Below are 27,998 nucleotides of genomic sequence, written 5' to 3'. Positions count from 1 at the left end.
TTCCAGAACTTCTTGTCTGTCCAAGTGCCAAATGCACACGTAATCCCATCATTATCATTCATGGATTCAGGGCATTTTTACTAACAGTAAATGCTGTGGACACAGGAGAGGGTGTAGGAATGTGGCCCAGCGAAAGGATAACGTTGGCACAGCACCATGTCCAAGAGGGAGGGGGAAAAAACCTGCGACATTCCGCAGGAGTAACATTTGACCTGAAACAGTAAAGACTCTGGGGAAAAGAGCAAGAGGAAGGGCTGTGCAAAGGTGGGATAAGGATGGAATATACACCACTCATTACTGAACAGGTCCAAGTTGGCTCTGCTAAGGTTGTCATAAAGCCTAATGATATGAAATCCTGAGGATCCGAGCAGGATCAAACTCATGTAAGTTGCATGAGCAGCCTATGGAATCTTCAAAGGGAGAAATGGTTAATGATTTTTCTGGAAGAAAGCATAAAACCTCTGAGTCACATTAGTGCCTTCTCTGACTGATAATCAGCTTGAAGTTACAACCTAAACTTTACCTTTTTTATTAAAAGTTATAAGAGCTGAAAACACTCAGTTTGGGCTTAGAAGTAAAGTGTGACTGAGAAGTGCCCTTCCTCCTCCTCCTCCTCCTTTTCTGGGAAAGTGAGAAAAGTGAGAGAGAGAAAGAGTGGGGGGAGTTGGTGAACTGGGGCTTAAAAAGGTATTTGTCTGTTTGGCTCCAGTCATGGCCAGGAGCTTAGAGAAAGTACCCATCGCAACGGCAGAACCAGAGGACCTACATCAGTTCATGCCTCTGGTGAGTTGCTTCAGACCAACGGGGTGCACCTTCAGGTCCAGGCTGCTAGAAGCAGCATATGCATCCTTGGGGACCAGTCAGGGGCAAAAGCAAAAAGATGACTAGTTTACCTGTTAATTGAACATAAAACCAGTCTGCAGCCATGTTCTCATATTTTTTTGGGGGGTTGCTGTGTTGAACCGTTCAGGCTCACTCCGCCGTGGTGGTGAAACCAGCCTCCACCGGACGCTTCCTGAAGGCCGGGATCGCTGTGCTCATAACCGGAGCTGTCCTGCTGCTGCTGGGAGCCGCTGGGGCTTTCTACTTTTGGAACCACAATGAAAAACATGTAAGAGTGACATTTCACACTACCTCTTGGTGTAGGAGCAGTTCATAACCTGCTGCAAAAAATGAACTTCAACAAGAGACTGCGAGAAGACAGTAAAACAGAGCCTCTGATGAGATATTCTGGTTTATTTGATGCATAAAAGCTTTATTATATGCATATTCAAACTTGTTCATTATTATTAAAGGGCACAGTCTCTTTTATGCGTTGTGTCTCTGTTTCAGGATTTTATCCAAGTGTACTTTGGTTGCTGTGGCTTCATTAAAGTGCAGACTAAAAAGGAGAGATATGACTAATCAGCTAGTACCAGTTTAACAGAGCTCAAATTCACCAAACCCCTCACTTTGTTACATATGTTATTAAAAATAAAAGAAAAACTGCTCTCTTTGAAGAAAATGTCAGTTTAAAAAGTTGTTTGTTGAATGCACTCAAAATGAAGAAGGAAAAAAGAGCATTAGTCATCAGTGTTAGAATTTGTGACAAGTTTGAATTAAAATCCTAGCAGACCAAAGCAGATGGAGGGTTTTTTATTATTATTATTATTATTATTATTTTGTAGATTTATTTTTTGCTGTGTAAGCAAACAGTGAAGTGTAAATCAACCGCCTCCTATCTGTGGAAGAGTGCGAGGCAAAGCTTGGTGAATGGAGCCGTTGTGCTGAAAGGGTGCAATGAGGTGGAAAGGAATGGGACAAGGGGCCCCCTCACCCTCACTGGTCCAGCTGATGCTCCGGGGGCAAGAGGGGGAAAACATGAGTGGTAAAATGGAGTTGCCACGCACGTTTTCTGCCTGTATGAGACAGGGTCTGTAGAGAGGAAATAACATGATACAAGAGAGCTGGAAGGACAAATTAAACCAGGTTTGAATGTGTGTCTTTGAGTATTTAAGAAAACAAATATGGAACATTTCTGGAAAAGTCTCGGGTGAGACTGGGTGAGAGCACAAAAACAAACATTGGAGCTGGTTGGGTTTCCTCTCAGGACCCTCATACCTTACATGCCAGTCTGAAACTGTGTAAGTAGGCTACAGAGCCATCAAAGTATTCATATTTCTTGAACTTTTTCACATTTTGTTATGTTACAATGACACAATTCAATGTATATTTTAAAAGCTTTTTGTGACAGATCAACTTAAAAATAGTACATCATTGTGAGAGAAAAAGTAGTGATTTCCAAAATGTTTTACAAATAAAAATGGAATAGGTAGAAGCACATTCGCTGCTGGGGCAGCTGGTGGTTTTTTGGGGTACGTCTCTATTAACTTTGTACATCTTTGTACATCAAATTTTTGCCCAGTCTTTTTTTGCAAACCAGCTCAAGCTCAGTCAGATGTAGAGCATCTGTGAACATCAAGTTTCAAGTCTTACCTCGGATTCTCAGTTAGTTCTGCTTGTATGTTTTTGGTTCATTGTTCTGCTGGAAGGAGACCCTCCATCCCAGTCCCAAGTTTTAACAGGTTTTCTTTTCCAGAACTGCCTTGTTTTTAGCTCCATCAATATTTCCATATTTCCATCAACTCTGATCCTCTTTCTTTTGAATAAAAGCATCCCCACAGCATGATGCTACCCTCACCATGCTTCACCTTGGGGATGGTGTGTTGAGGGCAGTGGCTTTGGTAAGGTCCTAAAACACTGGGGTTTAACCTAGCCCAGAAATTTTGATGGCAACATACATTTGAAGTAATGTCATATTAAAATAATGAAGGACATGGTATACCAGTTATCCTTCTATATGCTGGGCTATTGAATGAATGCAAGAAAAAAAAAAGCATTATCATCAATTTGACGAATGTTTCAGATCAGCATAATGAGACAATGAGGGGTGTGTGTGCGTTTCTGGCAGGTGGGGGGCGGATACTGAATACTGAACTGAGAAACATGGTGAACGGTCACACTGTATGGATGTACTTGAACTACCACAGCGCAACATGTAACCTAATTACCACAAAGTACATAGTGCCAGATTTGGTGAAAATGCCACTGATTGTATGATATAGTGGAGAACTGAGCTTCTTTTTTAAAAGAAAGACAATGGAATATTTTAGGGGCTTGATACAGACTCTTTACTTTATGAGATCCCAGGCTTTAAAAAAAAACATGCAGGGCCAGAATCTCCAGGTTTGACGATGCCTGTGGTTGTGGGCGGTGTGCAATGTTATATGTCAGTCTCATTGGAGCAGAGAACCTGCTTTCACATGTTTGCTTGTTGCAAACCTGTGCATAATTTGAGCAAGACTTTTGACTGAAGACTGAACAAATAACCTTCTATTACACAGACTGCACTCTCGAGATTCTCCAAATACAATGTTTATGATTCCGAAGCTCTTAGGTTTATAACATTTAGTAAAATTTAAATAAACATGAACACACGTTGAATTAACTCTCTTTAAAGTGAATGTTCTTTTCCTTCAACCTTATCCTTTCCACCGCTCCTGAGACTATTTCAGTGCATGTCTCAGGCCTTCAATTTAACATGCCATACAATACAAATCTTTATTTAAACAACAAGCCTCTATCACTTTCCCTGCACTATGCATTAATTTGTGCTGGTCTATCACATACAATCCTAATAAACCACATCAAAGTTTGCTCTTGCGATGTGACAAAACCTAGAAAAGGCTTGCGTGTGTGTGTGTGTGTCCACAGGTCTACAATGTCCACTACACCATGAGCATCAATGGCAAAGTGGAGGAGGGCTCGATGGAGATCGACTCTGCCAACAACATGGAGAGGTTCAGCACGGGCAGTGGGGCGGACGAGGCACTGGAGGTCCATGACTTCGAGATTGTGAGTTTGATCGGAAGTGATTGCAACATTTCACTTGGCTGTTGGGTGTGTCAGAGGAATCAGTGAGACTGGTTGGAAAAATAAAAGCCCCTTGAGGGGCAAATTGGCTCATCAACCCAGTGGAGAAATGAAGAACAAGTAGGCATTGGATCCCCTTGGGAAAAATCAGTGTCAAGATGCATCGTCCCCCTAATTTCCGGCAAATCCAGAATGGTGGTTTTTGACCTTTAATTAAAGAGCCCCAATCAGGCTAATCAGAGATGTGAAGCAGAAGATGAAGGCTTTGAATATTAAAATTCTGACCTTTAATCACAGTGTCCCTTTGATCCTCTCGATTTGAAGTTGTGCACAAATGCATCAGATCTTGAGTAAGACAACAAAGATGAAGTGAAAATATATAAATAAAAGCTTTATTAATTTAACACCATGCGTTCTAATTTTTTAAGGGAATTACAGGGATCCGGTTTTCAGGAGGAGACAAGTGCTACATTAAGACCCAGGTTAAAGCCCAGCTCCCTGATGTGGAGCCTCTGAACAAGGACTCAGCACCATTTGAACTGGTGAGATGATTTTCTTTATGTTTTTTGTGCATTTGCAGATTAACTTGCATCTTGCAGTAGCTCTTTATCCTGCAACTAATTAAAATCTGACAAACACTAAAGCACTTCAATAGATTTTGAAAATTTTTTCTTCATCAAAAACAGGTGATGCACCATCTACGTGCTGACCATTTTTGACATGTTTTATCCATCGTGCAGTAATAATAAACTATTTAAGGAGAGATATTTACTGAAATGTCTCCCCAGTTTCTGCATGATCTCTACATACAAAATGCTTCTCAGCCATTGTTCAAGAGACGGAAAGTTCTTTCTGTAATTCCTCCACCTGATTATGAATCCTATTTTTATTTAAACTAATGCAACCAGTGAAATATGAAGGCTTTTATTTTGTAGAGTATGTTTAGGTCTTATTTTGAAAGTCCAGCATAGTTATCCTTTCCAGTCTGGGTTAGTTCCATTAGTTATATAGAACCTGCTTTCTATGTACCATTTTATCAGCTTTAAATATAGTAACTACAGCAATTGTAAGCTTTTATTTTGAAAGTCCTTATGACTGAAAGGGTGGAGCTCTGTTGTAGAGCCACTTGAAAGAGCTTATGTATTCAGTATCTGACAAGTATATGAAGATGGCTCTGATTTTAAACAGCAGCTGGTACACTTAGCTTGAAGTATGACTCATAAATCCTGTTTTCCACTGCTGCTTTGAGCTGCTTGGGTAGTTAGGATCATTATGAATCCTTTGCTGAGGCATAAAACTGTAGTGAAATGTAGTGAACTGAAGTGTGTTAATCTGTACAGTATCTGTCAGTTTGACCTTGAAGAGCCAAGCTGAGGCCTTCTCCTCTATCAGCAGAGGCAGAGTTCTGTTGCTATGGAGATGGCTCCCAGGCTGTCAGCAGAGGCAGAGTTCTGTTGCTATGGAGATGGCTCCCAGGCTGTCAGCACGCGCGTGTGTGTCTGTGTGTGAGAGAACAGCTGCACTTGATTGTCTCCCCCTGAGTCTGCATAGGTTTGAATCAGGAAAAAAGGGTCCGAACAAATCGGCGCTGTATGAAATCCGTATATAGTATTTGAAACATTTTCAAACCGTGAGTGACAGCCATCCCCAGTAAATTTTGATGATTCCTTCCTTCCCTGACTCCATTCATTTCTGTAGGGTTTTTGGGGCATGCTTTTTTCTTAATTACATCGCCACGGTAACTCGAAACGGCAATAAAAGTAATATCATCCATCTCGAGTCCGAGCCGCACGTTTTGATATAGATATTGTGGGTGTGCACCTTACAGTTCGGGCCATAGTAATGCAGATGGAAGAATAATAATAAAGTTATAAAGAGTCCAATGTTGAGGTGGAGAGTAATAGTTGTCTCCATGCAATGCTGTGCCATTCCTAATTAAAATTCATTTCAGCTACACTTTAGTTAAACAAAGTAGTAGTTTTTGGGGTGGGAAAGGGATCTATAAATCACTGTATGGAGAACATAAAAAACTGTCCCCCACTTTTGTCCAATTAAAAGAAAGACACGCTGTTTCCTAATTTTCTTGGTTGGAATATTTTCTTTTCTCCAAAATGCTTACTGTTTTTAACCATGTTTGATGAAGTTAAGGGTGTGCTCCTGGGGCAAAGTTGCTGAAGGTTTATGAAAATGAAAGAAAAAGAATAGGATTAATGTGTTCTACAAAATATTTTCCATTTTCAAAAGATTTTAATTTGCCCTAAAAATAAAATGGCATCCAATGATGCTCAGGGTTTCACAAAATCATTCCATTTCTGAGTTGGGTGGACACAATATTAATTTTCATAAGCATATTTAGTATCAGATAAGCTAGGATGGAGGTAAGTCTGATTGCAACGGTCAAAGGAGACGTGATAGCTTGGCAGTATAAGGAAATAGTTTGAATTTTTTCAGGTGAAGCTCTGTGAAGATGTTCGCTGCACAAGAAGGATGTGGCCTTGGCTTTACCCAAGTCAGACGCAGCAGACTGACCAAACGCAGTTGACGAGCTGGCTTCAAACAGCCAGCAGCCTCCACTAACGTCACTTTATAGCAGCTTTTATACAATGACAAACTTAAGTATTTCTTGTGAAAGTGTAGAAGGTTAATGTCTAATGACATGTAGTGGTATCCCACAGATAAAACATTATCATCAGTTTGACACAAAATCTGTCTACTACAAATAAAAGAGATACTATTGGTAATAGCTGTACAGAACCCTCAGAAAACAAAAAGCCCCCAACTGTGTGTGTGGCCAGACAGACAATCTGTAGCTACATTTAACTGTTACAGACATAAACTGCTGTGTAAATAATAACCATCTAATGCAAACATCACTGTTGTTTAAAGGTTTACAAAATAAAGTCTTCTTGAATGGTAAGAACATTTTTGGAGAATGCTGAGAAAGAAATCTGTTGTTGTCATGTCTATGCCCTGATTAGCCATTAGCTATAAAACTGATCACTGTTGTATTCACCTGAACACATTCAGAGAGTTCTTTACTGTGGATAAGATATTTGTTGGTTATAGTTTCTCAACAGAACCCCCTTCATTAACATCTGAATTGTTCCTTTAAAGGAACTTTAATCTGTATGGCAGTGTACCCGAGAAAGCTGTTAAACAAAAGGCTACCATGACGTAGCCTTGAAATCAGCATATAACATTATACCCTTTGTAGCTGTAAACTGCTTAGATTTATTCTAGAAATACTTGATGAGGTTAAGGAAAGGATTCTGGTTAGGACAAAAACACACTTGATTTCGGTTTTAAGTTTAAAGCCTGCTACAAGGGCATGTTTAGTCATAAGAGTGAGCTGAACTAAAATTAAATATTTAAAAAACAGACTTTCCCTACATTGGTAAGCTCAGTTTTGATTAAAGTATCTACAAGCAACCTTTGTACAGAATTTCTGAGTAGGTCTTAATTTTATAATGTGGAGTTGTTGGTTTACATACAGCGTAGTCTGTATATGATGCTTTGTGATGGGCCAAAGCTCACTTATCATGGTTTCAAAGCCAAAACAGACATGAAGCAGGGGTCTAAGATGATATGAACTTTGACCTGTTGGGTGCTGAACCCCGAATTCAGCACCCAACATGGATACCTAGCTTCAAAAATGTTGTGAAGGTCCAGACATAAATTATATACCATTCCTACTGACAATTTGTATCTTCTTTAACCTTTACAATCTGAGGATTTCTTTAGTGCTTGAATGCAGAAAATGGAGAGAAATACATCATTAGCTTGTTTTGCTAATAGTAGTCAGAACCAAAACGAGTAGAGAATTCTAGTGATTTTCTAACTAACTGCGCTTTCCTTGCATCATCAAAAGGTGGATTTTCTGAAATCTCAATCAGAAACAATAACACCACCCTTGGACATTAGTTGCCTGGCAACCATTAGTTTAGTATCTTATATGACTGCTGCACTTTTTAAACATAGTAAAAAAGGCAGGTAGAAACTGTTTATTTAGCCCTTCTGACACCTTTCTTTAGTGATTGACTGTAAAATGGGCTAGTATTTGGTAACGGCTAATATGGCTAATAGTCGTTAGTACCTAAACAATCAACACACCTATCTTTTTAGACTTGCAACTAGAATTTGCTGAAATCAGACAATGGATCACTCTTAGACCCTCTGACATCTGAGACCAAATGAACCCAACATAACATGATGTCAGTCTTTTGTTGGCATGACCTTGCCTTCTTACTGAAACGTGAATGACAACTTGGTCAGCTAGGACATTTTAAACCTTAATATGTGTGAGTTATTGAAGTTTAAAAGATTAATGAATGTAACCCATGTTGATTACAGATTCTAAACCTCCTCACAGGTATTTATGAAAACACTATACTTAACATAATTGCTCTACACAACTGGCACTTTTTAATCACTGCTAATGCGTGCTCAGAAATTTGAGCAAGTGACGTATCAGGACCACACAGGTGACTTGTGACAGCTTGGTAGGATAATACACACACACACACAATCACATGCTCGTCACAGACAGTAGGAGGATGTATGGCATGTGTGAGGATTGTTATCACAAAACACACCACAGCATGTGATTACTCAATTGAGGCTGTTTGATAATTAAAATCATTTAGTTCTGGGTAAGCCTCACATCCACATAAATCCACATCAGCACAACAGCTTTTTATTCAACGTATATGTGCATAAACACTCCCATGTGAACACAACAACAACACAATTAATTATCACGCAAGGCTGCTCTTATTGCTTCTGTCTGCCTCATAAACGATCATTTATTTCACATTTGTGCTCGTGTGTGTGTTTGTGTTATTGCCTCAGAAATGATTGTTTGCATGTGTTTGTGGCAGCATCAGGGTGTGTGTGAGTCTCTGTGTGTTTGGAGACATGGAGATGTTGTTATAATGGTTGCTGCAGGCTGGTCATTTGCTATAATTTAGAATGATGGCAAATATGGCTTAAAAAAAAAGCACACGCACACACCCTGCTTGATCCAGTAGTAGTAGGTCAGATAAACTCTTATCAGTCAGACGAGCAGTGAAGAAGGACCCCCTGCTTTTATTTGTCCCTCCAGCAAATGATTTTAAGCTGGGAAAGAAAAAGTAATTTCTGAAAAACGTGACTTTGCCTGGTGCAGTGCAGCCTGTAGGCAAGATCGTCCCTACAGAGTTTCCCCCTTCCCTGCAGGCTGTGGATTCAAAACACGTACATTTATGCAGAGAAACTTCATTTGCTTTTTTTAAGTAATTCTCGTCCATTCAGGACATTAAACCTCTTCTCATCAGATGCTGATGAGACCTGACATTATGTGTACGCAAAGAAATGTCAGTAGAAAGAGAATCTACATACTGCAGCCTTGACTGCCTTCAGGCTTGATTTTATATTCCCAAAAGGAGCGTTAATAGGGCACCAATAATGAGGATTAGACTTGGACCGGATGCAGAGACTGTGGGTTATTTAAAGGCGAGTGAAAAGATTTAGAAAACCCCAGAAGCGAACAATTGTTTTCTTTTTGTCATGTTTGCTTGAGTTTGATTTTATTTTAGAGTGCCTTAAAATAAGTAGTGATACACCTTAAATTTTCACGCATTTTATTATGTTACAAGAACAAAATTCAGTGTGTTTTAACGGTACATTTTGTGATAGACCAACAAAATGCAGTTCATAACTGCGAAGTAGAAGGAAAGATTATACATGTGTTAGAAAATATGTGAAGTAAGGTGTGCATTTCTATTCAGTCCCATTTACTTGATACATTTAAATAAACCCTGTGCAAAAAACTGGCTTCAAATGTCCCTTAATTAGAAGTAGAGCTTACCTATGAACACCTAAACTAAAATAAATAAAAAATTCAAAAATTCAATTTAGCTGTTATGTGAAGAAAGAAGCCCAACTCTGTCAGATTGGATGGAGAACACGTGAGCATCAATTTTCAAGCCTTTTAGCAAGTTCTCTATTGGTTTTAGGTCCGGACTTTGACTGGGCCATTCTAATGCATGCATATGCCTTCATCTGAACCATTCCATTATAGCTCTGCCTGGATGTTTAGGATAACCATCCTGCTGGAAAATGAACCTGAGATGGGTCTTAAGTCTTTCAGCATCTAACTTGGGGTCCTCCCTGTGTTTAACTCCATCCATCTTATCCCATTAACCATGACCAGCTTCTCTTTCCCTGCTGAAGAAAAACATCCTCACAGCGTCATCCTGGTACCGCCGTGTATCACAGCGGGAATGATCTGTTTAGGGTCATGTAAAGTTTCAGCTTTTGTCCAGCATGTTGGCCTTTAGATGCAACATGTGTGTGGTGTCCCCTACGTGTGGAAACTGCAACTTCTTGCCATAAAGGTCAGATTTGTGGAGAAAACACATAACAACTGTCCTGTGAACAGATTCTTCCACTTGAGCTGTGGATCTCTGCAGCTCCTCCAGAGTTAACACAGGCCTCCTGACTGCGTCTCTGAATAACACTCTCCTTGTTCAGCCTGTCAGCTTAGGTGGATGGCCGTGTCTTGGTAGGCTTGGAGAACGTGAAGTGTGGGTCATCTAAAGACGAGGGACAACATACAAACACTGATATGATGCTACCCCTACAGCAGACTGTGGGTGTTTTCTTGTAAGCTTTGCCTGAGTTTTCTTCCACTTTATTCTTCCCTGCAGGACGAGGAGGTGATGCCAGCCAAATTCGAGGACGATCTGATCTTGGTGGCTGCAGGCCCGCCTCTGTCTGACTCCTCCTTCCTCAGCAGCAAGATCATGGACCTGTGTGGAGACCTACCAATCTTCTGGCTCCGTCCGACATACTCACCCAGTAAGCACACTGCTCTCTGTAAAGATTTCAGAGTTGACACTGAAAGGATTTAAACAAAAGAGGAGAGTGTTTAAACAGAACAAGGATAACATGGATTAAATGGTCTGAAGTATTTTCTATTTAGCGTTGCAGCTGTTTGAGCTGCAGAGCACGGGCTGAACAGGCTGATGAGAAAAGCAGGAATCCGGTTTTTGAATGTAGAATGTTTAGCATGCAGTGAGGTCAATAGGCCTACTTCTAAAAACACAATTTTTCATTCTACTTCGTGTGAGGATTTCAAAAGCGCTGCCTGAGAAGCGGCTGCGCAACGAGGAGCCATACCACATTAGTGCCACTCCGCTCCTAAATTTGGTCCGATGTCAGATACTGACACTGTGATGTGTGTAGGCGGCCAGAGGGGGAGCAGAGCCGCCCCCCGCCAGCGCAGGCAGGCGGCTGCTACGAAGGACTACACGGACGTGGAGGCAGAGCTCAACCCGGACAACCCCTATCAGGTGAGTCACAAGTTCCCGCTCCCTCCGCAGTGTTTACATCCGGCCGGAGCGTTCCGAGCTGTCCGTTCGGATACGAGGGGCCACCTGAGAAGGCCTTTTCTCGCTGCTGCAGGAGCCGCAGCAGAAGCTGGGGTCATAGCGGAGGGGCCCGGCACGTCACAGCACATCTGAGTGTTTGCATTTTCTCTGCGCGGTTGTCTAAAGCTTTCCTTTCAGGAATGAAGCTGTATGAATAATTCCACACCTCCCCCCTCACTTCTCTTCTGCGGCCCCTCTGCCCTGCTAAACAGTCCCATACATACACATACACATACCCCTCCTTTACAGCTGCTTAGAGTGCAGCCTCTACCCATTCATCCCACCCCTGACAACTGCAGGCAGACTGAACTGAAACTGGAAAAACCCACATGTGATCTCCCTGCCTCCCAATCCTGCCATCTGAAAGTCTGTATTTAACAGGGCTGAAATGAGATCTCTTCCCTGCTAAACATGCCCACTAGGGAAACGAGTCACTCTGTCTGACTGCTTCCCTCTCACTCTCTGCAGCGAGGACTCGAGGGCGAGCAGGGCACCATGGACATCGACCCCATACTGGACCACCAGGGCGTGTGCTGCAACGAGTGCCGTCGCAGCTACACTTACTGCCAGAGGATCTGCGAGCCGCTCGGGGGCTACTATCCTTGGCCGTACCACTATAGAGGCTGCAGGGTGGCCTGCAGAGTTATCATGCCCTGCAAGTGGTGGGTGGCCCGCATCCTGGGGCTGGTGTGAGGAAACCCTTTATTCTCCTGAGACATGGTAGAGCCCAGGACAGAGGAATGAGTGAGGGATGGGGTTCAAAAAGTGGTGAGACCAAAGGAAAAATAATAAAAAAGGAGGGAGAGTTAATAATTACCATAGGTAGATGAGTCTAAGCATATTTGTACAAAAGGAACTGCATTAGTAGCTGCGTTTGTGAATTCTCAGTGCATATAAAGCTGATCTAACATTGAAAGGCAACACAGCGGCTGCAAATCTTTTTATCCTTATAAAACACATCCACCAGTTACTAATCTGGGGTCTTCTAAACTAAAGCAAAACATGCTACCAAAGAAACAGAGGTGGTGGTATCCCTTCAAGTAAACGCATAGAATTGCTTGTATTGTTAGAGCTGATTGTCCTTACATCGTCCAAAGTTCTGTACATAAACATCTATGAAGAACTCCAGTAGTGGTCAGGGAATTTACAGAACCTTACAATAGGATATATACATCTAGAGAAGTTTTGTCACCATACAATCAAAAACCCAATGTATTACATTGGGTTTTTATGTGATAGACCAGCACAAATTACCGCATAAATTAGTGGAAGGATGACATATGGCTTTCGCATTTTTTTCACAGCTACAAGAAAAAGTGGCACCTTTTACTCTGATACCCTGAAATAAAATCCAGTGCAAGACTTTGCAATTAGAAATCTCCTAACATGGTGGTGGCAGCATCATGCTGTGGGGATGTTTCTTTTTTTTCCAGCAGAGAAAGGGTAACTGGATAGTTAGTGGGGAGAGCTAAAGGGCAGACACTAAACGTACAGCCAGAGCTACACGAGATTGTTTCGATTAGAATTGCATAATATATTGATTTGCAATCATTGCAATATCAATACGTGTAAATAACAAATACAGATGCAAGATTTGGCTAAATATAAGCTTTCAGGTTCTTTTGCTTGCCAAAAAATATTAGGCCAATCAAACAGACCTCCAGTGTTTTATGTCCACAGCTGCTTTAAATCCCGGTGACCAAGAGGCTAACACTCAGAAAGAGAAGAGGGGACCTCTGTGGCTCAATCGCAAACAAAATAGTCATCAGAATAATATTGCAATATCATTGTTTCTTAGTATTGTTCAGCCCTAGCTTACATCAACAGATATCCATGTTAGAACTGCCCAAGGTCCTAAATGTGAACAGGTTCAAGGGACATGACTACCTATGCAAGGCCCTGTAAATGGCCCTTCACTTCACTGGGCAGAAGAAATATGTCTTAAATCTTCTTAAATCTTAATTTCATCCTCATTAGATACTTTAATGAAAACAATGTACTGTACCTTTCCTCTTTTAAATTTTCATCTAAATGTTTTATCTTCACTCAGAACTTCTCAAAGTGCAATATCATGAAATAAACCTTTTTTTTTTTTAGGTAAACTTCCAAGTTTCAGGCCTCTTCTTTCTCTTATAGATCAAAATACATATCTGATTATGCGTCTTGCGTGCATCGCCGTTCTCTCAGCAACGCCTCCTTTCATTCTCTCAAACGCTTTCTGAGAAGTGTCTCATCTGGTCGGTGCTCCAAAGGCCCGAGCAGAAAGTTTTCCAGAGTTCTTTAATGTGAGAGTCGAGGATCTAGAACTCTTTAATGAGACTAAAGACTCTGCAGCCGTCACGCTCCCAGATCTTACCCACGATGCAAAGCGCTTAGCTCCTTTTGATGTCGCAGAGCTGCCTCGGGCAGGGGTAGGGGGTAAGGAGGGGGGCGGTGTGTTTTTGTGTGCGTGTGAAGGATACTGGAGGAGTGTGTGTGTGAGAGAGAGAGAGAAAAGCAAGTGTCACGGAGCTAAGAGTTCCATCCAGAGTCACAAATGGCTGTTTGATCATCAGGAGAGATGAAACGTTGTGTGATGAATTTAACACTTAACTCAGTGTGAGAGGCTTGATGATGTGGTTAGGGAAGCTGATCCATATTAATGCTCTCCTGGCTTGGTAGGACACCCCCCTCAGTTACAGCTGCTGCATATACAGTGTGTGGTGGGACAGAAAGCTTCCCACATCTTCAGCTGTATCCTCGTCCTTGGCCAAACAACCTGGGGGGTGTGGGGGTAGCTCTTCCTTCCCGATACCAATCACACTGCAATAAGTAAACACTGTCCTCAAGGTGTCGGCCGTATCTCAACTGCCTGCTCTCATATCAGTAATACCACATTTCACCGCTGCCGGCACATAATCGCAGCACATGGCTCACCCGCCGTCCCAATATGCTGCCATCTTTGAGTCTGAGTGATACATTCAGAGACTTCCCATCCGGTTCAAAACAGGTTCCAGACAGACAGACAACACAAGACAAGGTATTACAACCAAAACAAGAAATGGTTTATTTACAATGAAGCTTGAGTCACACTGAGGGAACGACAGGTGCTGAGCCATCGACAGACGAGTCAAGAAGCCGAGCACTGGTGCAGAAACACTGGTGCAGACCCCTTACAGAAGAAACAGATTCATTTAGAGCTGGTTCATATCCTAACCAAGTGTACATTTTTACACAGTGCTGGATGTGGCAAACTGTAAAAAAGGCTTCCAAACAGAAAGGCTGTGGTTGTTTTGAGAAAACACATCTGAAGGCTGAATCGATGTATTTCAGGTCTACCGAACACAATTGTTTCCCTTTTTGAGTCCATCAGCCTTTAAAAAAACCCAAACAAAGCTAATCAATCCATTCAACAGATTATTCACCCCCCCCCCGCCCAATCCCGATCCAGTGATACGTTTCTGTGGTAAGTAGGCCCTTATTGTTTTGGTGGAGTGAAAGGGGAATGCCAGACTTCCTGGAGGAAAGAGGCGAAGTAGGCAGCTGTGCAGACTGCCAAGCTGCGAGGAATCCCAAAGGAGCTCACGTGAGTAAATGTGAAGACAGACGATATAAAATAAAAATAAAAAAAAGGCTGGAATGAAGGACCGAGAGAGATGTTCAGTACTTCTTGAACTCCACGTCATCTGGTGGCTTCATATCCACCTTCCTCATGCCTACATCGCCCCAGTTGGTGCTTAGCACTGTTCCACCAGACTCCATCTGCCCAGGGAGGAGAAACAGGAAAACATCACAACAGTGCAGCAGGGATGTAACAACATTAACATTTTGAAAAGGACAAACTTCAAATCAACAAAATCATTTCTAGATTTATAAATGTTTATAAACGTTTCAGGACTGATAGAAATTCCAGTGAAATAAACAAGTGATTTTTGCAGATGACGATTTTATATTACAATGAGTCCAATTAGTGATTACATAAACATTAACATGTACATGTCAGTGCCTATTTTAATAACAGTACTCATGGTGCTCCCAGCATGAAGATGGTTTCTCACTAAAAGTAAAAAAATTAACAAATTCCTTTAATAAATGATGTCATAGACAACTAACTGCAGCCCACATCCAGCTCTACGGGCTTTAAAATACTCATATTTGGAATTTAAGGAGCAGTTATTTTGTGTAGAGCTCTTATTGTGAACGTTTGTAGGAAGTTGTGCTTCTGTCTTTGTGTATTGAGGCTTTTTACAAAGTAGAAGATTTTCATACTGCTTCAAGCAAAAAGGTTTGATTATTTTGGCTGTTTTGTAAGTATTAGAGGACCCTCAGCAAGAAAAGAGGTTTTCAGAGAAATCAGATAATTTATCAACAAGTTATAAAGCCACTGCTGAAGATAGCAAAGCATCCACACTCTGCATAAGGCCTACCTGCTGGACCCAGAGGACTACTAGAGTATTTTCCTTCTGCAGATAGTGTGGACCAAACATCTTCAAAAAGTCTGCCAAGCACAGTTATCAAGCATGAAATGTCGTCTTTGCAATCATTAAAGCTGGTAATCGTTTCATTCCGACAGAGGTGCTTTAATTTACTCAACCCACTCAAGACTGTGGAAATGGTGGTGGACTTTCGGAGAACACCACCCCCATACACCCCCCTCACCAACGCCGTAGCAGCTGTGGACCACTTCAGGTTCCTAGGAACCACCATCTCTGAGGACCTGAGATGGTCTTCACACATAGACACTGTTCGAAAGAAGGCCCAGCAGAGACTGTACTTCCTGAGGCAACTCAAGAAGTTCAACCTTCCACAGGAGCTGCTGGTCATCTTCTACACTGCCATCATTCAGTCTGTCCTGTCTTCAACCATCTCAGTGTGGTTTGGGTCATCCACAAAACAGGACATGTCCAGACTGCAACGAATAATCAGGAATGCAGAGAGAATAATCAGAGCTGACCTTCCCTCCATCCAGGACTTATACAGGTCTAGGGTCAGGAAAAGAGCTGCTAAATTCTCTGCAGACCCCACACACCCTGCACATAAACTGTTCAGAGTTTTACCTTCAGGCCGCCGCTACAGAGCACTGTTCACTAAAACTAGCCGCCACAGAGACAGTTTCTACCCCCAGGCTGTTTCTCTGATGAACATTCAATAGAGTACAAAAAAACAGCATACAGATGTTGCAAATGAACCTTTTTATTTAAATATGTGTATATTGTACATTGTAAATATGTATATTCTGTAATGCAAAAAACAAAAACCAGAGAGCAAAGTGTACCGGAGTCAAATCCTTGTTTGTACGAACTTGGCAATAAAGCTGATTCTGATTAATTCACCAGGACTTACACAACACCTATTACCAGTGAAGCACGTTTATTACCACATGTCTTCCCTTTCCTGCCATGTCATTGATTGCAGATGCTCACATCCATGTAAACCGATGCTTACTAAGCTCAATGTCTGCTGCTGGTGGATGTTTGAGCAAATAGCTACTTAGCATGAACGTTAAAACTGCCTCAGGTTAATTCTGCTGGGAAAAGGCAGCAACTAATTCTTTAAGGTTAAGACCTTACACTGCGTTCGAATCTGGATAGCAGAAACGCGTGCAGCTTTCCTCCCACCTGCAGCTCCCTAAATGAGAACACAGATTTGCTTTTTTAATCATGAAAGGCGTAAATAGATAAAATAATCTTTTCCCGCTCTATTTTTTGTCATTTTGACTTTGGGTCATGCAAACTTTGCACTCAGCTCCCCTCTTATAGCAATTCTTCCAACGTAGCAGTGACAAATCGATGCCTGTGGATAAGTGCAGATGGATGTTCTTTTAAGAGGTTTTGGGTTGCTGTCAGTTCAGGGTGTGAGCGTGTTACAGAGCCAGCAAGAAAGCCTTTTTTTCTAAAAAAGACAAATGAGTTCAGAATCCAAATTAGCCTGGGTCTCTGTCATTAATGCTCATTTTGCGACGGTCAATCTGCCGCTCGCATCAACTTTACTTAGATTACTACAGAGTGAAAAGACCAAAGCTGCCGCCATCAAAAGGTCAACTCTCCACAAAATACGCAGAGGCTGACATTAGAGATTTAATTTGCTGTTCATTTCAAATGAATGGAATGGGTTCTTTTCTGCAGAAGCTCAGAGAGTATTTGGACTTGTTAAATTTCTGCAAATTGTTGAAATTTTACATTGCTTTGCTGAGTTTTCAGCAGGAAAACCAGTCTTGGCCCTGAACAACAGAAGAGTTCTTTTACAGCTGCAATTACAAATAAAATCAGGTCTAGCATATCTGTGAGAGTAAAGTCTGTTTTAAAAGTGATTCTACTGATGTGCAAATGGCAGGTAAAGGGCATGACGTGGAGAGCTAAATGAACTAACCAGTAAAGAATAACATCTTAGTTAGATTGGGAATGACGGCCCATAGGCACCTAGGTGAGGGATTTGGTGATGAGTCTCAGTCCAACACTTCATCAAACCAATGAAGTATGCTTGAAAAGTCAGTAGCAGCAGTAGAAGAAGTCACTCACCACTGACTTTCTACATGCTGCAACATCACATTCCCTAAACTCTGCACACTGGTACCAGAGCTGGCTTAAAACCAGTCCTTTGTGTTTCCATCATACTGATGCACTGGTTCTTAGCAGCTACTCTGTTCAGGGTCAGATGAATGTATCGCTTTTGTTAGGAGCTAGGGGCATGCTTATGGAGGAAACAACCAATCAAGTTGAGCCCTTATTTAAAAGTCCAGAAATGAGTTTTTTTGAGGTTTCCTGTGGCATGAATGGACTTTGACATTTCTACAGGAGAAGGGCAAGACATTCAGTAAATGGCCCAGGCCAGGAATTGCACCCAGGGACAACTGCCTTGAGGACTAGCCTGCAGTCATGGGGCACCTGCTCTACCCACTGGGGCATGCAGTGGGTAGAGCAGGGTAACATTCAGAAAAAGGTGGATAAGCATCAGTGTGTTATTCTTCCGTTTGTTTTGATATCACAGGTCACCCTAACCCCCAAATTCCACATCCTTCGTTCCTGCTCCGTTCACGTCCAACCGACAGAGCAACTCAATTCTTATGTTAATTAATGAGAGCTTTAACCACATATTAAATACATTTTTTTAATATTCACAATAAGGTTAACTGTTTAATTTAAATATTGGATGCAAACCCCTCTTTTTGCACCAAAAAAGGAAGCAGATTTGCCATTTAAACATTCAATTTGAAAGGTATAAATCCTCTACAAATAGATTTATATCCTGCTTGTAATTGCGATGCTAAATAAACAATGGCTAAACTTAAACTGCATTAGCTTTTTTATGGTCTATATTTTGGTGGTAGCCGGAAAAACACAATGTCTAATTATATATATATAGATCAATATGTTTATTTGATGTTTTATTCTGAAAGGCTTAAATTTCGTAGCTTGTACCGCTCGCGCATGCTCTCTATGGGCTCCAAGGAACTTGGAGCGGAGCTCAACGGAGTTACCGCGGATGCGGTAGGCCTAGCTCTTCACGGACTGACGGAGGCGGGCTTGAACGGAACGGACACGTACCGGAGCGGAGGATGTGGAATCTGGGATGATCAATGTGTTACATGGAGCTGTGCTTCCAGCTAAATCCGTCAGTCATTTCCGACTCATTTCTTAGAGACGGTCTTGTGTTTTAACATTGCCAGGTGGTGAGAATAATGCTCCGTCCTTCACAGGGAGCTGTCTGGATATCTGAGGATGGAGCGCAGAGCAGGTGATGTCACAGACAGGGAGATGCAGCAGCCAATACACTAAATCTTTCATTGTGAATGTCCTTGTAAATGATGAATAATCCTTCGAATGTTTGGATGAATCCAGATTTAGTCTATCAACAACATCACCTAACAGAGTTTTGCAGACTGTGCACGCAACAATAGACCGGGTTAAAAATCGACAGGTTTAACATGGCAACATAGCTGCAAGAGACAGATACCAACAGAAAATCCCAATGTTATGAACAAGATCCTTTCTTTTAAATTGAGCCGAAGTACTTGTCTGCAGTAAAGTCAATTGATATAGCAACTGCCTATTGAGGCATACAAGTCTTGATGACGGTTGGGTCAACTTCTTTGGTGCCTTAATAATGGAGGTAGTTAGGCTTTCGCTGTATTTGTTCCTCAGGTTGAGCAATGAATTAACCTTTAGTTTCATTCAATGCCAAACACTTTCTCATGGTTTGCTTAATGCAGCTAAATTATAAAGCCTGAAAAATTCAATGAATTCAATTAGTTCATCACAAGTACCATCAATGTCATTTAGTTGACGTGGAATCTTTTTTTCAATAGTGTTTTTATCTGAAGAGAATTTAAATGTAGTTTAAAAGTAAAACGCAGAGAAATGCTGGCCATTAAACAATGATGTTAACATTCAGTACTATCAGATATAAATCTATCTCATTACTGATGTTTGCGAGCCCTTTTTATTGGGGTTTTGTTAATTAATACCCAACAACAACTGACAAAAGCTTCTGATTTTCAGTCCAAACCATCATCTCTACCATGTGTACAATCTGGAAACCACCTTTCTATATAAGAAGACATCCTGCTCTGAAGATATTTCTTTATTTCTACTATTCCTCACAATGTCGGCAGCAGAAAACTCCTCACAGTTGCTCTCCCTCTGTACACAGGAGAGGGAATGCAGACATTTAGAGCACTTTGTCTCGATTCCTTCACAGAACACTGTTGTTTTTGTCGTCGCCAGACTTCTCCCACCTGGAAACGTATCATTCTCACCCTACCTCTGAACTACAATAAGACCTGCCTTGGATGACGATCACAAGATTTATTACATTTTTATAAAGTGGAGCTATCTAAATGTTTTCTGGTAAGTTAGAAAAACCAATAAAAGAATGATGACAAAAGACCAGGGCTTCCTTTTCCTAAACTTAATAAGCAACCTGTTGCACTCGCACCACTCTGTAGTTTCATCTTAGCTCCTAGTAGTGAGCAAACGAGTGTGAATATGAGCCTAGAAGTCACACGTCACCTCAAAGTGAATACTCACAAAGGACTTGTTCATGGCCCGTCTGATGTCGTCTGTGCCGTCAGAGTAGATCTGCTGGAAGAGCTTGTTGAGCGCCGCGTCTCCCTCCAGTTTCTCGTTCTTCTCCTCCTCACTTATGTCCAGCGCCATCTTGTCCCACTTACAGGTGTAGTGGGAAGATGTGGGATACTGATCTGATAGAAAGAATGAAGAGGTGTTAGAGAACGCACTCTGTTCACTTATTTAAGACCAAGAATGGAAAGTTGGCACAATCCTAAGAGCTACTAGACAGAAGAGGCATAATCCTTCTACAACTCAAAAGTATTCAAACCATTTTAACTTTTTCACATTTTGTTATACCTAGAAGCCTCAGTGTCTTTTATTGGTTTTTTATGTGACAGACCAACACAAAGTAATGCATCCGTGTGAAGAGAAAAAGAAGGATACTTTGTTTTCATTATTAATTTTTGTTTTTACAAATAAAAATCTGAAAAGTGTGGAGTTTACTTGTGTTCAGTTTCCTGTTGGGACCACAGCCATGGGTACAACATGATTAGAATTTTTCTGGAAATTTCAAAATAAATCGCATTAACCCACTTCCAGCACAGGCAGACACGAGGGTAACAGCGGACTTCCCGTGACATCACTGTCCAAATAAAAACCCCGCTTTTGCAACAAACTGACCTCTTCCACGCAGGTCCCCCCGGGGTCTGGACAGAGAGACACCACGCGCTAATGTTTCTTTGCTGGCAAACAGACATAACTCTTCAAACTGGATCCAAGAGTGTCATACGATCACGCCATCATATGCACTAAGTTAAGTAGGAATGAATTGCTGTTTGTGTATCAGGTATTCATTCATGAACGGGGTAATTAAGGTACAAGCGTGGCTTGACTTTCTCTCTGAGGTCTACAGAAGCAAACTGTGTTATAGAGAGTTCCCAGCAAAGTTCCTGTCTCTACGATGCCAAGTGGAGCAGTTTTCCCGGTCTGAAGGAAGGACAACGGGACGGCATCACCATGGTTACAGCAGTAACGTGCAGTTTGGCCGGCCGACAGAACGAGCCGCCCCACCCAACAGCTACAGAGGTTAGCTGCAGTTAACCCTTTGTTCACTCTGGATGCTTTCTTCAAACTTCGTCAGCCTGGATAACTTTTCCTCAGCACGGTTCACCTAAAAGGTTAGGTTTGGGCAGAGAGAAGTAATTTAGGATGAAATAATCTAAACATTATTTTTGTTTTATTAAGTTTGGTTTTGTTTGTGTTGAAACTCAGTTATCTTAGTGCTAGCAGATTAGCGGTAAGCACATGTGCTCAGTTTGTGTTCTATGTTTGTTTTTGTTTTAAAAGTTAAGAGAAACTTTATTTAAAGGGTGATTTTAAACACAGAAGATCGGCCATAATGTGCCGTCCACGCTTATGCATTTTAACCCTTTTATTAATGGTATTTTAAAGGTATGTGTTTGATTCTGATGATAAGCTACGAGTTTCTTTTGTTAGCTTCAACCACTAACAGCTAAGAATAGGTGCTTGCCTGCTAAAGATCATTTACTCAAAAAGGTTGTTGGTTTTCAATTTAGTAAAATAATATTTCCCTAAATATTATTTTACCAAACTTGTAAACTAAGTAAACACCATTAAGCCCATTTCTCCAGAAAGATTTGGTTCTTTTTCAAAATAATATTTCTTTAAATATTTTAATAAATAAAGGCAGCTAATTAAACACCGTTGAGAATTAGTCATCCAGAAAATTGGTTTTATTCAGCAGATCATTCTTTAAAATATTTTATTAAAATAATATTTGATCTGATTTTAACTTCATTTCCAGATTCTTCAAGATAATCCTTGGTTCTCAAACATAAATATTGCATGGTAATGTTGCATCACTCTTTCAGTCATGGTTTTCAATCATCTTTGATCAACTTGTTTATATTGTACATAGCCCATTAGTCTTCCTTATTCTTTAATTCTGCTTGGTAGTTTAGTTGGATTGTTTTAGCATAGGAAAGAGTTTGTTGATTGAAATATATTTGACTTTGAGTTGACTTATTTTTGTTAATAAATTCTTGTATTTTAAGAAATTGTGTGAATTCATTCCATGTGTGTGCAGAGTTTATGCTGTTCAATAATGTCAGAGCTTGGCTCATCCCTTTCAATTTTGTCCTAATACCTTTGCCTTATTAGGCTGGTATTCATAAGACAACCCTTAACAGACCGAAATATTATTTAATAAAATATTAAAGTATTAATATTAAATATTAAATATCATATTCATAATCACAACATTCCCTAAATCAATACGTTGTAGAAGCACATCTTAATGCAATTACAGATTCAGGCATTTTGCGGTTAGTCTCTATAATTTAGTTTCGCTTTACAAAATAGCTTAAGCTCAGTCAGATTGGAGAGCGTCCAAACATCTTGTCCCAGATTCTGAAATGGATATAGGGTTGGACTTTGACTGGGCCGTTCTAAGGCATGAATGTGCTTTCAACCTCTGCCCCAGTTTTTAACTTTTTGCAGCCTCTGACAGGTTTTCTTCTAGGATTGCCCTGTGTTGCCATCTACTATGATCCACTTTCAAGTCACTGCTGAACAAAAGCTTCGCCACAGCATGACAATGCCACCACCAAGTTTCACCATGGCAATGTGCAGCGTTACACCATACAGCACATTATGTGTAGACCTTCTTCCACATGTTTGCCATGTCTTTAAATGTTTTCCCAAGAAAGGGTTTCTTCTTGCCATGCTTGCATAAAGTTCAGATTTGTGAAGTGCATGCCTGACTGACGTGCACACAAGTAGACCTAATTGGGGCATCAGGGTAAGAAATGTTAAAAACCATGCATCTCTCAATTATGCATTAGTTTTTGTTGGTCTATCAAATGAAAACCCAATACATTAGTTTGAAGCTTGTAGTTAAGAGATAAAGTTCAGAGGGAATGCAAGGTGCTGTAGATAAAAGCAGAAGAAAGAGAAAAACATGCTGATTTTCATTGCAGTACCCATACTATTAATGATTAATTATTTCATTAAAACATGATTAGCAAGGCTGAATAAATCTCCCTTTTTTCATTAAAACTCAACTGGCAAACAATCACACGGAGATATGATTTCCGTTTTTATCTGAATGTAAAACATCCACTATAATCCTAACAAAAGATGGACAGGGAGAGCGGGACGTGTAATCCAGATGCAGATTTACGTAAATGCAGCAGCAGACAGATTCAGGCCAAGTGTGGACATATTGCAATGTGACACCATAAAAAATCTAAAATCCTCAAATATGTTCATATGTATCACAAGCCCAAGTTAAAGGCGGGCACTAAGAAACAGGGCAGAAAAGTGAGCTGAGGAAAAATTGTTTGGCTGCCCACTTAACTATGACTTTACCTTCCACACAAACACAATTACATAAGTATTTAATCCTGTCAGGTAAAGGAACGCGTGGGCTCAAATACAGAGTCGAATGGTGCTGCCATACCTTTCCCTCACCATCACACTAATGAATGACTGCAGCAAGGCTCGACTGCCCACTCTCATTTTAGTGAAGAACAGACAAACAGGAGCTTATATTGATCTCCACATGGAGAAAGAAACAAGAAGTGGTTTAGGCGGAAGACAGGGAGACAGACTGACGGCAGTTGAGACAGGAGAACAGATATAGATAGGAGATTAGAGGAGAGAAAGAAAATAGAGCGTAAATGTAGAAGCTAAGGACAGACTTGGATTGAAGTGTTTGATGTTGGACTCCTGTCCTTCTCCCTCCAGCTTCTCCCATCTGATGGCATCTGTCTTTTTCATCTTGATTTCCACCTGACAGAAAACAAAGGGGGGAAAAAAACGGAAAAGTGAGACAACAATGTTAGATAAAATTGGAATCTTCGGACGAAAATAACATTTCCATTAAAGCGCAGAACGTCGGATCATTACTGAGGCCTGAAAGTCCGACTGGTTCATGGAACTGTGGACAACTTAGGCCACGAATGAGTGCGTCTGTCTGTGCATTCGTACGAAGAGAGAGAGAGAAAAGGGAGAGACATCAGGGATATGCGGGGGCACAGCTCAATCACAAACCTCACTGTCAGACATACCGCACTAACGAGATGCTTGTCAGCCAGAGGGCCAGTGTGAGAGACGGGGCACGAAAGAGAGAGAGGAGGGGGATCCTAATTCCACACGGCAGCATCTGATCCAAATCATTACACCAGGAGAACATAGGAGAGGAGGAAAACAATGCGGGAAAGGACATGGACAGGACATAGACACATGCTTTTAACACTGAGCTGCATTGACAGGGTGAACAGGAGACACGTGAGCTGCAGCCCTGCCACAAACATCAATGCCACCACCCCTCCTCAACAGCTATTAATACTGTGTGCATTTGATATGTGTGCATGCGTAAGACAGATCTGGTGATGTCGATGCAATTAAGGAACATTTCTGCTCTGCTGGGCGACGTGATGATTCATTTATGAGGGCGGCAGCAGAGAGGAGAGGCAGACGAGGTTGGGGACGAGCGGGCTGAAGGAAGGGAGCAGATCGAGACAAACCAGGCGGTGTGATCGCTGTTAGAGGTGATGAGCTAGTGCATGTGGCTGTATACTGATAGACTGCTTTGGCACGTGTCATCACTTTCTTCTCCACACAGGGGCTAAAAACAGAACATCTCTGCTCACAATACTGGATCTGCTCAAGTAATGACTTTACATAGACCGTAATGAGGGTATTTGTATTATAAATTGTTAAATAGAATATTTCATTAAAAGGTTTAATGCAAATAAGACATATTTAATTAAAAATGCCTTTTGCAACATTAACATGGATGAGAAAAATAATTTCGAGTAACAATTTCAGCATCGAGTTCTAATGCCTTTCTCAATTAATGTCTCAACTTCTTCACAAGCCATACATATCCTGGTTTCCCTGGTAACACTGGAGGGCTTGACTGGAACATAAAATGATTGCTGTCATCCCACACAACTCTAATGCATCGAAATATTGTTCATAACTCTGGCAAACACACAGAGCCTTGAAACAACTTGGTTTGAAACCTTTGAGCTCACCAAGAAGTATTTTTAGCAGCGAGCGCAACTAGATCGCGTCAAGATCTCACCAGCACCTTTTACGAATAAATGACAGATTCACAACTTTAATTGCTGATGTGGGGAAAAAAAAAAACCTGAGGCTGGGGCAGTGGAGCCCCAGGGGTCTGTGCATTAAATGTGCATTCATTTAGCGTTTAGACTACAAAACTAAATCCACTTGTTGATCCATTTAAGGAGCTAGAAGTGGGTTTACATAAACCAACAACCAATTAAATCCCATAAATTAGTTTAGCTTCTAGCATGAATAATTTGGAACTGAGAAATGAAACACTGGGCTTCAACATTATTATGAATTTAGTATTGAAAAAACCCCAGGTTACGGTCTCATTCGCCTGCAGCGTTTCAGTGTGGCTCGTCACGTAATAAATGCTGGTCATTGAACCTCGTGAAGCTACTTTCGCAATTGTGGTTTTCAGCTGTATTTATAAAGGCTGCTAAGTCATTTAATATCAACAGATTATGTTTATAAACCAAGCTTGAAACAAAGTGCTTCTGGCCCTGTTTACATGACCTATTGAAACCGTGATTGTTTTTTTCGTTTCCATTAACACATCTACCTAACAATGTTTTAATTATGATCTTCATTCCCATGACACTAGTAGAAAGGTGAAACGGTATAATTTCCCAGCGACGCCACTAGTAGGCAGTATGTTCTTTAAAACTCAACAACATACGCAAATGCTTTCTGCTTATAAAACGGGGTAGAAAATAACCACTGCTGGTGAGCCGTTGGATTCAAAAGAGTCAGCAGCACAAATCGTCTTGTTTAAATAACCAGTAAAAAGCACCGGAGTGGGGAAACCCTACTCCCACCTTGGATCTGTCGAGAGAGCTAAAGATTAGGGTGATGGCAAGGGGGGCCTCCAAACTCAAAGACTTGGAGCTTATCACCAAAGATAAATCATCAAAATACCAGTGAAAACATGCAAAAAGCTGGTCAGATATTATAAGAACAAGTTTATTGCTGTAATGTCAATAAATAATTTAACATTGGTTTTTGAGAAGAGCATACATAACTTTCAACATGTCATTTAACAATATAATGTAAACAAAAATAGAATTTCTTTATGTTTTATTAGCTTTTAAAGGTGTCATTTCCAGTCAGAAACAAACTTCTTGGTTGAATTAAAACAATCTGAATTTAAATAGGGTCATGAAAAATAAAAATGAGAAATCACCCAAAATATTCAGATTGGTTTAACTCTATTTAACACATGGATTGACTGGCAGCTGTTACGCCTTGTGATGAACTGGTAACCTGTTCAAAATTCAAAAACAATATCTATTATAAGTCAGGTTATTAGTTCCCCCAACAAGATGCTTACAATCATGTTGTCAAAGGTTTATTTTGTCATCTTTGTCATCTCATTACAAAGCAATGATAAACTGTTCACATTAAACATCAGTTTGTGCTTATATTAGTCCCAATACTCGCAAATGTTGGAATGGGAGTGGCCAAAGCTGCAAAGTGATTAGAAAACACCTATTTTCCATTATCTAAGAAAACATTACATGATTTTATTAAAATGAATAAACACAGACTAAGAACAGAGCTTGCTGGGTGACTTTACAAACTGAATAAACTTTGAGTAATTTTCCACTAAACAGCAGTGCTGTTTTGTTTTTGAATTGCTTGAATGAAACATTGGTGTCACCAAGATGAAAAATAAAAAAATAAAAATGAAACCAATAAACCAACAACTTGTAATCAATCCAGGACTAATCTGGCAGGTCCCATCTCTGTTCAAAGCAACATGTGTTTGAGAAGCTAATTTCAACTAATTTGGGGTATTGAAGCAGCTTCAAACAGGATGTCAACCATTCATTGAAGCTTCCGACAGATGTAGCTTCATTCTGACAAGCCGCTTTTGTTTCCATCACATCTCATCTTGCTTTAAGAACTTTACTATGTAGGAAAATCTGGTTTTTGCATCTCACATACCATTATTGTGATTATTTTAACAGTGCTTGAATTTCTTGTGTTACCAACTCCTGCCAACCACTGAATATTTAGCTGTCTATTGATATTGCTCGTTGTGCAAACTAAAAACTTTTCACATTGAAATTACCTGCCAGTGGTGCCGGGGCTATTTCTCTTCCTAAATATTTAGGACGCTTTAAGTTTGACAGAAGTCAAGCCGAGGCTCCAACTGAGTCAAAGCGAGAGCACTTCCATGCACGCTCCTGGGCCATACAACATTAATCTGCTGCCACATCTGACTTTCCTGGCTTTCAAGGGACGTGGCAGGCCAAGCATCGGGCATGTGTGCTCCTCTGTGTGTATGACAGGCGAGGCGATGCTCCTTAAAGGGATGTGACAGCAGAGCCACAATCAGGGGCCACCACCCACAGGACCCCAGAGGAAGGACTATGCACACACACACACACACACACACACAAACACACACACACACACACACACACACACACAAACACACACACACACACACACAGACTTTTTACAGAAGGGTCCGTGTCACTTGTCATGTGTTTTTAAGCATCTTCCCTACGGAGTTCCTAACATGACTCTTTATCCAACATCTTTACCCTCTATTTTTCCAGATCTGGGTGGATTTCAAATAATT

The 27,998-nt window shown here is 40.9% G+C and overlaps 2 protein-coding genes across 4 annotated transcripts in view; one reads left to right on the top strand and one right to left on the bottom strand.

The window, feature by feature from the left end:
• The first annotated feature begins 655 nt into the window (after positions 1-655).
• On the top strand, positions 656-13,423 carry LOC124869761 (leukocyte cell-derived chemotaxin 1-like). Its single transcript, XM_047367855.1, has 7 exons — positions 656-783; positions 971-1,111; positions 3,754-3,894; positions 4,341-4,454; positions 10,599-10,749; positions 11,137-11,243; positions 11,790-13,423. Exons 1-7 carry the CDS (start codon positions 712-714, stop codon positions 12,012-12,014), a joined length of 951 nt encoding a protein of 316 aa, XP_047223811.1. The 5' UTR covers positions 656-711; the 3' UTR covers positions 12,015-13,423.
• A 920-nt stretch (positions 13,424-14,343) lies between these two features.
• Positions 14,344-27,998, bottom strand: part of sugt1 (SGT1 homolog, MIS12 kinetochore complex assembly cochaperone) — a 44,362-nt gene continuing 30,707 nt past the window's right edge. For all 3 annotated transcript variants that reach the window (XM_047367852.1, XM_047367853.1, XM_047367854.1), the window contains exons 11-13: positions 24,031-24,121; positions 20,327-20,499; positions 14,344-15,062 (exon numbers count right to left, since the gene is read on the bottom strand). In XM_047367852.1, the coding sequence (XP_047223808.1) occupies positions 14,961-15,062; positions 20,327-20,499; positions 24,031-24,121 (366 nt within the window). In that variant the 3' untranslated portion in view covers positions 14,344-14,960. The remainder of the gene's footprint in view (positions 15,063-20,326; positions 20,500-24,030; positions 24,122-27,998) is intronic.

This window comes from Girardinichthys multiradiatus, chromosome 6, assembly GCF_021462225.1.
Source record: "Girardinichthys multiradiatus isolate DD_20200921_A chromosome 6, DD_fGirMul_XY1, whole genome shotgun sequence".
Lineage (NCBI taxonomy): Eukaryota > Metazoa > Chordata > Actinopteri > Cyprinodontiformes > Goodeidae > Girardinichthys > Girardinichthys multiradiatus.
This window is presented reverse-complemented; position numbering and strand designations above follow the sequence as displayed.